At 28.7% G+C, this 12545-nt stretch overlaps 1 protein-coding gene across 2 annotated transcripts; it reads right to left on the bottom strand.

Annotated features, from left to right (window-relative positions):
* Positions 1–7961: 7961 nt before the first annotated feature.
* LOC120083357 (transcription factor TGA9-like) lies at positions 7962–12170 on the bottom strand. 2 transcript variants are annotated; one of them, XM_039039087.1, is made up of 10 exons: positions 12011–12170; positions 11682–11942; positions 11207–11251; positions 11053–11112; positions 10849–10926; positions 10661–10712; positions 10085–10356; positions 9758–9979; positions 8240–8386; positions 7962–8139 (listed from the first exon to the last, which is right to left on the bottom strand). In XM_039039087.1, the coding sequence occupies exons 1-10, from the start codon at positions 12053–12055 to the stop codon at positions 8134–8136; spliced, it is 1188 nt and encodes a 395-aa protein (XP_038895015.1). In that variant the 5' UTR covers positions 12056–12170; the 3' UTR covers positions 7962–8133. The 2 variants fall into 2 exon arrangements, with proteins under 2 accessions (XP_038895015.1, XP_038895014.1); XM_039039086.1 differs by having other exon boundaries at positions 8244–8386.
* Between the last annotated feature and the right edge of the window lie 375 nt (positions 12171–12545).

Raw genomic sequence — 12545 nt, 5'->3', positions numbered from 1 at the left:
TGTTAGACTATGATAGATCCCGATAAACTACTATCTATATCATTGATGACACAGATAGTAATCTATCGCGATGTATCACTGATAGATTGTGATATTTTACTATATTTATAAATATTTTCAGCAATTTTGTCATTTAAAACAAATTTTCTTCAATTTATTGTTTGCCACAGTACTATGCTTTTAAAAAGGGAAATTGAAGCATATAGTATAATTTTAGGTTTCAATTGATAAAACGGTAAAAACGAAATTTAGTAAGAATTTTAACAAATCTGTTGTGGAGCACGTGATCCGACTTTTTCTAATTCCTTATTTGCCCTAAATCTGACTTGTAATAAATATAGTGTAATTATTGAAGACTGAGTTATTAACATTTATATATACAGTGCAATTATTAACTATTGAGTTATTAGTTTTCATCTGAATTTGATTAAATAAAAACCAAAAAACAAAACAGTGGACGCTATATATTCTTGCATTTAAACGAATAATCTTTCCTAGTTTTTCTCCCCAAATATCTCTGTTCGAATATAACCCCAAATTTGATTAATATTTTTATTTATTTAAATAAATAATCCCTCCTGATTTTTCTTCCCAAATATCTCTTATTTATCATCTTTTCTTTGCATATTTAGTCTTATCTAACTAGTTTTTTTTTCCTTTTAACTTTTTGCTAAAAGATTCAATGTTTATCCAATCTTTTTTCATTTATTTATACATATTGTTATTTATTTGTTTTCATCTTTTTTCAATGTATTCGTTTGTATTCTTATCATGTTTTATTTCATATTATAGTAATATGAAGTTATGAGATTTAACTAATTTGTATTTACACATATAGTGCAATTGTAGTGTGAAGTTATAAGGGTTTTAACCTTCATTTTTCATGATTCTTAATTATAACACTATATTGGATCTTTCTAAACTCTACTAATATCATTATATTATGATAATTAGCTAATATACATTTACAAATATAGTGTAATAAGTAATATAAAGTTATTAAATTTAACTAAATTACTTCGACACATACAGTGCAATTATAATGTAAAGTTGTGAGGTTTTATGTAACACCACAACCTTTCAAAGACAAATATTTTCCATCAATTCAAATTTAATCATGGATTTTATGTCTTTGTTATTTACTTTTGGAATAAGTGTGAGTTCAATAAAATCAAAATTTGACTTACTTTGGTTTTGATAGATGTTTGAGATCTAATATATTAAATTTACAATAGATTAAATTAAAATATTTTAGTTTTCAGAATTTTGGAAATTTAATGTATTTCTTTTAATTTTAAATTTTTAGAATAAAAATTGAGTTTATTGGAAAAAATTATTTGTAAAAGGTACAAGAAACTATCGATATATTTGGAATTTAAGATGGAAAAGAGAGAGTATTATTATTGATTATATAAAAATAAATATTTAAATAAGTTTTTTTAGGTTAAAATAACATATAAAAATAAAGAAAAGTAAAAAAGAAAAAAAAAAAAGGAGAAAACAAAAACTCTAGTTATCTAACCGCTGCACAAAGCCCCTGTCCCCCTCTCCACTTCTCCTCCCCGCGAGCCTCGCCTTATTCTCCTCACTATCATTTTTGTCATTTTGCTCGACTACAGTCCACCACACGTCATCGACCACTTCACACTGTCGTTTTTGTTGAAACTGCCGCTATCGCGAAAATTAGTTTTGATAAGTGCCATGGATCTTACTATCTCATTCACATGGATCTTCCTATCTCATTCACATGGATCTTCCTATCTCATTCACTTTCCTTTTCTCATTTCCTCTCACTCTCCAGATCTCTTTTCCACCACTATTTATTAGACATCATCACTACTGTCGCCGTGTGGACCTAAGAGGATTGGCCAGCAGTGTTTAGGTGATATTTAGGTGAGCATCAGTTTTTTTTTTTTTTTTTTTAGTTTGTAGTTTGTGTTAAAGTGTTAGTTTTTCTGTGATATGATTGGCTTCAATTAAATTAAGGATCGTTTTTGGAGTTTAGTGGTAATTTTAGGTACTGTCTAACAAAGGGTGTCGAGGAGGTTTGATTTAAATGTAATGCAATATTACCTTGTATTTGCATAATAGTATAGTGCATTTGCGTTGAATTAGTTTTTTAGTTTTGCTTTAGTTTGTGATGTATGATTTTATCAGGTTGAGTGTGTAGGGATAATTAAGATATTTGCTAATTAGTATTTTTTATATTAAAAAATCTTTTTGCTATTTTTATAAATTTAATTTTTTTTTACTATTTTTCTAAACGAAACTTTAGAATTTACTAATCATCTTGTTAGCCTTTTTAAAAATATTGTGAGTCCCATTAATAAAAAAAAATATATATATATATTATATTTATAAAGGAAAATTTTTAGTATGGACAAAAGGAATATAATTTCAAACATCCCTCTCTAAATCCCATGCCATACCCATCACATCAAACATGTATGGATTTTAAAAAATTAAAAAATTAAAAAGTTTGAATTCACCAATTAAACCAAAATGTGTGTCATTCCGTACCTCCATTGCTTGTTTTAAATTTATAAAATGCGGTAACCATTTTATTTCTTGTTTTTTGTTTTTTATTTTTGAAAATTAAGTTTATAAATATTACTCCACCTCCAAACTTTTTCTATTGTTATCTACTTTCATTAATGATTTAAAAAATTAAGTCAAATTTTGAGAACTAAAAAAAGTAGCTTTAAAAAAAAATGTTTATGTTTTTGAAATTTGGTTAAGAATTCTACCATTGTATTTAAGAAATATGCAAATCTTTGTAAGAAATGTGGATCAATATAATATGCATAGTTTAAAAGAAACAAAAAATAAAAAATCAAATGGTTATCAAATGGGATCGAAGTAAACTTTACTATTTCATATCATCTCATGCAATCAACAATTTCTTGATACTCAAATGTCACATTCATATAACAATTTAATTATTTTAAAAAAGCCAAAATTTCTTACAATGTAATAATTTCTAAATTAGATAATTAGTAGACTGCACAAAAACAAGTGTAGCGACCTAACACTCAAATTTTTTTGTTGAGAAATAGAATCCAAGTTTCTTGAGAGTGAAAAGTAAGCTAATTATATTTTGTTGGGGAAATTGGTGGCAATAATAATAATAATAAAGTTTAAATTTAAATTTAAATTTTTTTAAAAAATGTAGGGACCACTTCGAATAGGGATCAAAGAGAGAAAAATTATTGGAGTAAATTACTTGCCTTGAGGTGAAGATCAATTTGAGCTTAGTTCGACTAATTAATATCTATATCTCAATTAAAAGGTTATAAATTCAAATTTTTATCATCGCATATAGTTGAACCAATAAATAAATAAGTAGAGACAGTTGTAAATATAGACATTAGATCCAAAATATTAGCATATAGAACATAATGTAAAAAAATTGCAAATATGACCAAATTTAAATAGTGTGATAGACCATATTATTGATAGGAGTCTATCTTTGATAGACCATATCATTGGTAAGAGTTATAGAAGCCTATCATTGATAGACTTGTCTATATTTGCAATCTTTTTTAAATGATGTTATATACTTGGTTATTATTTCTAAAAATGCTACCAATTGCAATTACCCAAATAAGTAAGATCTATTTTGATAATCATTTAGTTTTTGAAAAATAAGCTTATATATAAACATTAATTCACAATTCCACCCATAAATTTCTTGTTTTATTATGTAAATATCATAAAAAATCAAATCAAGTTTTGAAAAATAAAAAGAAATCATTTTTAAGAAGTTGTTTTTTATTTTTAGAAATTGGCTTAGAATCCAACTCTTAATGAAAATTATTGTAAGAAATTGAGAGGATATAAGTTTATTTTTCAAAAATGAAAAAAATAAAAAACTAAATAATTATGGAAGCAGCCACCTAAATAAACAAAATGAGAAAAGTGATTTAATAATGTTGGGGGGAGGGGGAGTTGTTTTCCCCTGTGGAAGATGCTATGATGAATGTTAGATATAGAAATGTATAGCTAAATGTCAAACATCTTGTGTTTGGATAAGTTGTTTTTATCTAGAAAATATCTTTCCTTATTTGGTACAAAATTTTGATATCGTTTTCATTTCGGTCGTTTAAAGGTTTATTTCCTTTAAGAAGCTTTCCTAAAAAGTGCATCTTAGTTTTAGGTAAACTCGACAATTGAAAGGTTTTCATGACAGTTTTTAAAAAACACCGAGATGGTATTTTCGAATTTGTATGTAATTCTGATTCTAATGCAATATTTCCTTTGTAACTCGTGTCCGGTTTGAAGTAGACAACCATTTAGACTAGACTGGTTTTGTACGCGAAGAAAAAAAGTTTATGAGAGTTGAAACATTGTATTTAATCGACTGAAATTGTAACATCGGTGGAAGTGAGAGGATCTCATACTTAAAAAAGTGTTTGGGGCAAGGAATTGTTTATTATTATCTTAAATTACTACAGTTTGTTTATAATAGTTTGTGCTTGGTGTGTAGATTATTTTGGTTTAGATTATAATAATATGTGTTTAAGGTGTAAAACTATTTTAGTTTGTAAAAGAAATTAGTAAACGTTGTAGTAAAGAATAAAAAATGATGAAAGTAAAATGGTAAAAACTATAGCAAATGGAAGTTTTTTAAATAGTGTGTTTACTGTAGCTAATTGGGAACTAAAAAATAATATTTACATTTCTTAGGATAGTCCCGGCCTCAAACGTCCCCTTAAAATGAGCCTAAGTTGAAATTAGGAGTTGACTATTCATGAGTCAATGTTAAGTGTCTCTAACATATAAGAATTTTATTGTAATTGCTGCACTTTTATTATTATTATTATTATTAATAAAGTTTCTTTTCATAAGGTAAATCTGCCCTCTAGATTTAGGTGACTTTACATCGAATTGGGTTACCAACTCTCGTGTCCTATTTTGTTGTTTATTTATTTGCTACAACTTATTATACATTATGCTAAAACTTTTTGTGCAGTTAGGTACTCACTAGAAATGTCCACGAGGCAGGACAAGGACAGGGAAGACTTCTTTGTCCCCATCCCCACCCCCTTATTTCATTCCCCATCCACAAAATTCCCGCAGGGATTGGGTTCTCAAGAAAAATTTCCCGTTTGTTTTTTTTTTAATATATTTATTTTTAAAAATTTTATTTATTCTCAATCAAATAAAATTATATATATTAAATGAGTTATTTCCAATAAATTTTTTATTAAAAAAAAAATAGTTATAAAAATAATATTATTATATGTCTAAAATATAATTTAATTTCCTATTAATTCTAAAAGTTAAAATTTAAATCTTACAATATCATAGTCAAGTTTTCCATTTAAATACTACAATATTTATGGTTTAAGGTAGAAAATTTTATATGTTTAAACAATTTAGAAATGTATTAAATATGAAAATGTTGAAATTGAAAATTAGAAAATAACTAAGTTTTTATATCACAACTTTTGTAAAAAGTATAAATAAAAATAATAATAATTATTATTATAAACTCATATTTTGTTTAGGTAAAATATAATAATATAATTTAATAATAATAATAATATAATTTTATAATATATTCATCGGACGGGGATGGGGAATATAATCCCCGCATCTGTCCCAGTTTAGCCAATGGAAAAAAATTATCCTTGCTTCTTCCCCATTTTCCGTCTAATCGAGGATTCTCCGTCCCGTTTGGGACGGGTCCCGTGGGACCCCAGCCTCGCGGGAAAATGGACATCCTTAGTATTCACACATTTTTTTTAGTTTTTATTTTTTATCTTTTTTTTTTGGCTATATATATAGGATCAAATTTATTTTGTTGAGATTAATTGGAAAAAAAAAAAATGAATAGTAATTTCGTACAGATTTCTTGCAATTTTTTTGTGATGAATCCTAACCTTGATCCGCACAAAATTAAACAAAAAAATTTCATGGGGATAAAGATTTTAAATGGGGTAAGGGTTGAGGATAGAGAAGCCATTACTCATCAATACATTGGATTTTAATTAAAAGAGACGTTAAGAATTTGAATCATAACGAGAGAAAAAACTTCACCAAATTTGTAAAGGTGAAGATTTTGTATTTAAAATTAGTCTATTTAGAAAAGTTTCTTAATAATTCAATATAGAAATGTTAGGATTCATTGTTTTGTTAGTTTTGGGGGATGTTTTGATTTTGGGGTTTTGTGAAACTTTGGTGAGATGTGATACTTTAACTCGAAGTTTTGGTTCATGTTTGGTTGGGGAGAAAATATGTTCTTTTCCAACTTAAAATAATTTCAATTGTTTTGGTGTTCGGATTTTTTACATCTATGTTTGGGTATACTAAAAAAATTAGATAATACTCTTTAGGTTTATTTAAGAGCAAAATACACTTTTGGTCTTTGAGGTTTGAACTTAGTGTCTATTTGGTCTTTAAAGTTTGAAAATGAGCATTTCTAGTCTTTGCCGTTTGGAAAATAATTTTAAATAGTCCCTAGGCTCCTTTGACGGCTAGCTAACTAATTGTGAGATGATGTAACTATTAATTTTGGTTGATTCTGTTGCTGATTTGGCAAAGAAGTCTCTAGTGCTATCGGTTATAAACGAAGTGTTTCTTTGATGGCTTTACCAAACACCTTTCTTTTGACGAGAGCGACAAGGACTTCCGACAACAATAGCTGTACAAAGAAGGGAAGAAAGTGAGAGAGGAGAAAAGAAGGAGACAAGAAATTCTAGTTGACAAAAAAATAACAAATTAATTATTTGCCAAATCAGCAACACAATCAGCAAAAAATTAACCACGGTAAACAAACGATCAAAGAAGTTCAAGGATCATTTAAAAACATTTTTCAAACCTCAAAGACTAAAAAATGTTAATTTTTAAATTTTAAATACCGAATAAACACGCAAACTGAGTATCCATTTTGCAATTACCCTTTTAATTCGTTTCTAAGAGGCATCAAAAGTCAAGTTCTTCACCTTAATTTCAGCAACAATTTCAACCATAGGCCTATATAAAATTAGCAACAACCTTCGATTGGAAGAAAAACAACCATGAAGGAGAGAAATTAAAACCTAGAAAAACAAGCTTAAGCTTCCATTGGTCTTTGTAATCAAGAAAACTTCTTAAAACTTTTTAGCTTTCATTTCAATTATGTGAATGCCAAAAAAGATGGACTTACTTTTTCCCATAACCCGAGAACGAAGTTTGTTTTATTGATTTTAATAAGTATTAGATGATAGATTGAAGTAGAGACGAGAGAAAAGAACTTAAAAAATAAATCATTCTCATTCATATGTGACGATAAAAGATATTATCTAACCCTAACCCTTTTCTTAAGCTTAATAGTATTAATACAACTTACTTAAATATATTATTGAAACAAGATACAAATTTTACTTTGCTAACTATACCAAGGTCCAAGGTAACAACATATGAGAAAAATAGATAGGTTTTTTCATGTGAGGAAAAAATGGTTCAAGAATAATGTGTAAGATTGAGCTAAATCCCAAAATTTAAAACCATAATTATAAGAACTAAATTGAAGTTGTACCCAATATTTAAAAACCTTAAAATTTTCAAAACTCAGAAGCTAAGACGGCCCAAATTTATAATTCTAACTATATTCAAAAAATAAAACCAAGTAGAGATTTAAGCTCCCAAAAAAACTAATTTACTTCGCATACTATCTCAATTCATTATTTGTGATATTTAAGAATTATATGAAGTCGACAAAATAAATAAATAAATCATTTAATAACATGTCAATAATGAATGGAAGAAGTTGGTATTACGGTATTACTAGATTTTTTTTTCCCACTTATTTTAAAGGACCAATGCACATGTATGAAAAATGAAATGAGAGCTTTTGAAAGTATAACACTAACAGTCTTACTTTTTTGAGAACTTACCTTTTTTTTTCCCCATTGGATTGATTTACATTGAGAGGATAACATGGTAAAAAGCTAGGGAAGGGGGGGAGAGAGAGGTAATAAAAGTTAAATTTCTTCTAAATGATAATAAATATGATATAGCAAATTAACCCCAAATGGATTTGGTTTTGAACAAAAAAAAAAAGATCAAAAGTTTGGGAAATGGGTGTGGGAATTCTGAATCATCTGTAGCTCTGTTGTTGTTTGGCATGAATTTTCATCATTCAAGCAGCTACTCCTGTTCAATATTATTCATTTGATTATATTTTACATCAAGAAAAGTTTATAAATAGTATCCATGATAATAAACGATGGAATTATTTAACGTTAGATCTTACGTACTCTCTTGGTCGAGATACCCACAAGGAGCTAAGAGCTCGAAGTCTTCCATAGTACTCTCCAATTACCACAAAACATCGAGCTGCTTGTCGGATTGTCAGTATTCGATGTAATTGATGAAGTGTTTGTTTTCTCAACATATCAGCCTGCATTATTAATTCAATTTTTTTTATATAATATAACAAATGGAGATGTGAGAATTATTTGAATATTTTTGTATCACCTCTAATAATTATGCTCACTACAACTTCTACATACCCAAAAAAAAAAAAAAAAAAAAAATCCATTTATTTACTTTTTTATTTGCAAACAGCAAGACTTCAAATGATTCTACTTTGTTTTTTAAGATTTTAGTTGATGGGTCACCCAAAACATCCTTTTCTACCCCCAACCAATTGATTGAGACTTTACAAATTTCTAAACACTGAGAAATGTTTCTTATGTATTATTTATAACCCACCTTTAAAAGAAAAAAGAAAAAATAAAAAATAAATCGATGCATCCCGAACTACACCCATTTTTGTGCAGTTCACCCAAATGTTAAATCACAAGTTGTCACGTAACAATATTTTTTTCTCTCTCTGTACTTAAAAAGAAGATGCATGAAATTAGGTGTAGTCCGTTACTCTAGCCATTATTCTTTTACTACTATTATTATTATTATTATTATTATTCTTTGGGAGTAAAAACAGTTCTTTTACTCAATGTTACACTATTGGACATCAAAATAGAATGGGTTTTATTGACTTTATGAACTTTTTTCCCCCCACATTTCTTTCAAGTATTGATTTTGATATTGGAAATTGTAAAGGAGAACCAAAGCACTGAAAAACATGCTCTACTTGGGAAATATTTGGTAAGTCTTTGTGGTCAACTTTAGGCTGAATTATCATTATAGATTAAATTTCCATTTCATCCTTCTTATTTTAAAACTTTTAATTTTGCCTATAACTAAATCTTCAAAAATATTTATTTTTCCATATAATATTTAACTTATAACTTCTACACTCCATTAAATTACAATTTGGTTTTTAACTTTCACTTATAAATTTCTACGTTTTATCTACATTTTACGAATGTTGTTAAAATTCAAGTTAGATTTTGAAAAAGTAAAATAAAATAAAATTTAGAATACATATATTCCCCTTGAATATCTTTACGAACAATTTTCAGAGACCAAAAACCATTATTTCCTTCACCAAATCCTACTAGTTTTCTAATTCAAATACTTTTCTTCTACTAAACCATTATTTCTTAATTATTGAGGTTAAGCTTAAGTTGACTACAAAATGTTATTTCTTTTACCAACCCTTACAAGTTCCCTTATTAAAGTATTTTTCTTTGGGTCACATCTCATGTTCTTTCCCTACCTCATTAATTCATAGACTCCCATGTTTCCATCTTATTAAAAATATTTCGAGCATAAACTCAACTAAGTTATAATATATATTAATGATTATAAATATGAAAGAAGAGGGTAAAATATGAATATTTACAAGAAAGAAAAAGTGAGTAACCTGGCGGATGAAGCCTTCGAGATTGGAGAGCTTGCCGGCGGCAAGGGCCATATGGTTAATCCCGTCGACGACCGCGGTGCCGGCAATGGTGATTATGAGAGAATGCTGCAGCTGCTCAAGCCCCTGATAGAGAGCATCCTCTGTTTCTTGTGAAGATCTTTGCAAATTACATATTCCCATTGCTTGTTGCTCTGTTAATGTGTCTAATTGCGGAACTAGCATCTGTGTGGGTTATTTCACAGCAAAAGTTACCAACTTTTATCACAAAAAATAAAACTCACATCATTTCATTTCATTCAAACTTGTTTTTTAAATTTTTTCAGACACCTCTATGAGTTTCGATGGCCGGAATCCGCCGATCCACAGGAAGCAACGCTCCGCCGGAGTCATCCACATTCCCGTGATTAAATGGAACACATCCGATTTCGCTGCCACGCCTTTCAGGTGAAATATTTCGTCGTAGTGAGAGATGTAACTGTCTACTATTGCTCGGAGATCGCCGTCGGGAAGATGCCCTTGCAACGCCGCCCGCAGCTCCGCCATCAAACGGTGGTCCTCGTCTAGCCACCGCGCATATTCCATGTCAAATATTGCAGCTCCTAACAATACAATCATATTACATTGTGATCAAAATTGAAACAAAAATATTGATTTTTTCTTTTCTTTCTTTTCTTTTTTTTTTTTTTGAAAAAAGCCTTTCAAAGTAATCAAGATTTTGAAGGAACCATTTTGCCACATTGTCTAGAACACCAATTGGTGCCAATTTGTCTTGTTATAAATATAAAAATCCCATTTCCATGAGAAAATGGCCTTCCACCAAATTGTCCCCTTTTATAAATTAAGCCATTACTTCAATAAAAGGCAACATATATATATATATAATAAATGTATGTATGTATATACCTGAGCTGATATTGCCACCCATTACACCACCACAAGCACCAAGAAACAATCCCTGTTCAACACAAATAATTCCAAAATCACTAATATAATATTAAAAAAAAAAAAAAAAAAAAAAAAACAATAATAACATGTGAACTTCGAGACTGTAAATTATAGAAAAAAAACTTAAGTTAATGGGTTATAGTAACCTGAGAACGTGCTCGATGGAGGTCTTGTTCAAGTTGAGAGAGCTTGATTCTACTAGACTCCAGCTGCTGAATATAAGCCTGTTCACAGAAAGAAAAAAAAAGAAGAGAGAATTTATGTATATATTTTGAAATTTTCCAAGTGGGTATCTCTAAATTTTCAAAGAAAATTTCTGGGTATGGAAAAAAATTGCTCATTGCTCAAACCTTCTTCCTCAAACGGCTCTTTCTTGCAGCTTCTCTGTTTTGAGCCAATCGTCTCAGTGTCTGTAAAGTTTTTTTTCCCCCTCAAATTTTCAGAACCCAAAGAAGAAAATAGAAATCAAGCTTCAAATACTTTATAAAGACATAAAAATAGAACCTTGGCATCAAGCTGTTTCTCTGATGTTGAACCAGTTCCTTTCCTCTGTAAAAAGAAATTGAAGAACAATGTTAAATTACACCCATTTTTGGCAAAACAAAGCAAGATTGAATTGAAAAAAATGGAAAAATTAGATTGCTGACATAGTTTTGAGGGGAAATAGAATTGTGATTATGAAATTGTTGTTGAGTTTGAGTGTTATCAAATTGAGAAGGAAAGCAAAACACATTGTTTTCTTCCATAATTCGTATGGTAATTTTTTGATTATGTATTGAAGAATGAGAACAGTTTGGTCATTTTATAAAGCCAAAGCAATGGTAATAAAGATTCTTTATATCTCTCTCTGTTTTCATATCAATTAATCCTCAGAAAATCTGCCAGAAGTCAGAAAAAAACCTCTGCCCATCAATTGAATTTCCTTTTAATTTATTGGGATCAGAGAAAAAAATAATAATTTAAATGAACAAAAAAGAACCTTTTCTTTGGGAGGAGATTGATTTGGTTGTGATGATTGTTCTGTTCTCAAGACATCATCTTCAAATTCTGATTGAAGATGAAGAAGTTGAAGAAGATGATGATGATGATTTTGATCAAATAACAATTCTTGATTTGAAGAACATCCTCTTCTTCTACTCATTGGTGATTCACTTTCCATTTCCAATTCTATTTTGCTAGTGAGAGTATTGTTCATATTTGCTGATCCTGAATCTGTACTCTCTGACTTTGAATTTCCACCCTAATTCAAAAACAAGAAAATGAGTTAATTTTTTTAAATTTTATGAGATGGGTATTAAAGAGTTTTACCAATGTTGGGGTTTGTTGAAACCTTACTGGCCAAGAAGGGAACATTTCAAGAGTAGCAGCAGGCTTTCCTGTAAGAAAATCTGCAATGAAATCATACAATTAGAAGGAATCAAAGAGAATCAAAACCAAATAATTAATAATTTATCTTTATTTCTTTGTAAAAAAAAAAAGAAAAAAGAAAAAAAATGAACCTAATCCAACTTTTGAGCAGTTATGGAGTTAGTACAGAGAAGAAACAGAATGGGTCAGAATTTTTACTCTGTTTGTAGCCTCATGCAATTCAACTCTATACCTCTTTCAAATCTTTTCCCTTTTAAAATAGTAACTTTTTTATTTTTTTTAACATCTCTCTCTCCTCAGTAAAGTTTAATAAAAATTACAAAAAAACAATTTTTTACGTGGAGATTTGTTGGGTTCATCATTTCCAAGCTTAACTTTGAAAAACAAGCTTTCGTTCTCCAAAATTCAAAATGAACTTCTGAATTTCTACAAAAAAAAAAAAAAAAAAAAAAAATACAAAATTAATTAACCCAAA

Source organism: Benincasa hispida, chromosome 8 (genome assembly GCF_009727055.1).
Source record: "Benincasa hispida cultivar B227 chromosome 8, ASM972705v1, whole genome shotgun sequence".
NCBI classification, from domain to species: Eukaryota; Viridiplantae; Streptophyta; class Magnoliopsida; order Cucurbitales; family Cucurbitaceae; genus Benincasa; species Benincasa hispida.
Note: the sequence above shows the minus strand (reverse complement) of the source record. Positions and strands in the feature narration are given on the sequence as shown.